This window comes from Emiliania huxleyi, assembly GCF_000372725.1.
Source record: "Emiliania huxleyi CCMP1516 unplaced genomic scaffold EMIHUscaffold_6146, whole genome shotgun sequence".
NCBI classification, from domain to species: Eukaryota; Haptophyta; order Isochrysidales; family Noelaerhabdaceae; genus Emiliania; species Emiliania huxleyi.
The window spans coordinates 338-1,485 of NW_005197390.1; the positions used below are offsets into that span (position 1 = coordinate 338).

The following is a 1,148-nucleotide window of genomic DNA, read 5'->3' on the forward strand; positions in this document are numbered from 1 at the left end:
GACTCCCTACCCATCGGATTGCACAGGGCCCCCTCGGAGCAGCCCACACACAATCACGCATCGGCAGATTGAGTGCCTGAGTCAGGCTCTCTCTCTCTCTCTCTCTCTCTATTCCGCTAACGGATCTTACGTCGCCTGTAACCTCTCTTTAAGGTATTGCTAAAAATTCTGCAAAGGTATGTGAACGGAGAGAGCAAACTCCTGGCAGCTCCCACAGTCAAAATGTGCGCCAGCTGCCCGCTCACCTGTGTCACGCCGCCGCGCACGCAGCTCGCTGTGTGCGCGTTCGCGCGTCCTGCAGCGTCGCCGGCCGCAGGCCAGGGAGCTCGGCTCCTCGAGAGCACCGACGGACGACGATCGGCTCCTCAGCAGTGGGACGCCGAGCTGGAGGCTCGGCCCGGAGCTCGCGCGGGCACGTGGAGCTTTCCGCTCGGGCCAGCAGGAAACGGGCGCCCCGCACAGCGACGCCCGCCGTAGAGTGCCGAGAGCTCGGCTCGACGCGAGCGCCGAGGAAAAGCGATCGGCTCCGCAGCAGTGGGACGCCGAGCTGGAGGCTCGGGCGGGAGCTCGCGCGAGCACATAGCGAGGTGCGTGCGCGGCGGCGTGACACAGGTGAGCGGGCAGCTGGCGCACATTTCGACTGTGGGAGCTGCCAGGAGTTTGCTCTCTCTGTTCACACCCCTTTGCAGAATAAATAAATACAACGGACACGCCAAACGAGGGGTGGGAGAAGGACAGGGTCCCCACCTGCACGAGCAGGATCTTGTAAGGACGATCAGGGAGGGTAAAGAAAGAAAGAAAGAAAACAGACAACCCAAGGGAGGGATGGGAGGACGGCACGCCGCCACCACACAGGGATTTTAAGGAGAGGTGTGTGGTGCGCTATCCGTCGCCCACCCTAGGGAGTCTGCCTCTTCCTATCTCTCTTCGCAGTCTCTCGCCTATTCTCGCTGCAACCTTCATGCCACCTCGCGGTCGTCCCACCCTCGTCGTTCTCTCCCTTGTCACTTCCTCCTCTGACGCGTTGTTCTCTTCTGCCTCGTCCTGCGACGCCGCCACCTGCCGGTCCCTTGTTCTCGCGGCTTCTTTCGCCTGTCGGCGCAACTCCGTCCTCCTCGCGGCGTATCCTGGCCGCTCGAGTCTATCGA

General features: G+C 62.4%; 1 protein-coding gene across 1 annotated transcript; it reads left to right on the plus strand.

The window, feature by feature from the left end:
* Positions 1-222: 222 nt before the first annotated feature.
* EMIHUDRAFT_257404 (hypothetical protein) lies at positions 223-583 on the plus strand (the record flags this gene model as incomplete). The annotated part of the gene is made up of 2 exons (XM_005763858.1): positions 223-276; positions 317-583. The coding sequence occupies 2 exons, from the start codon at positions 223-225 to the stop codon at positions 581-583; spliced, it is 321 nt and encodes a 106-aa protein (XP_005763915.1).
* Between the last annotated feature and the right edge of the window lie 565 nt (positions 584-1,148).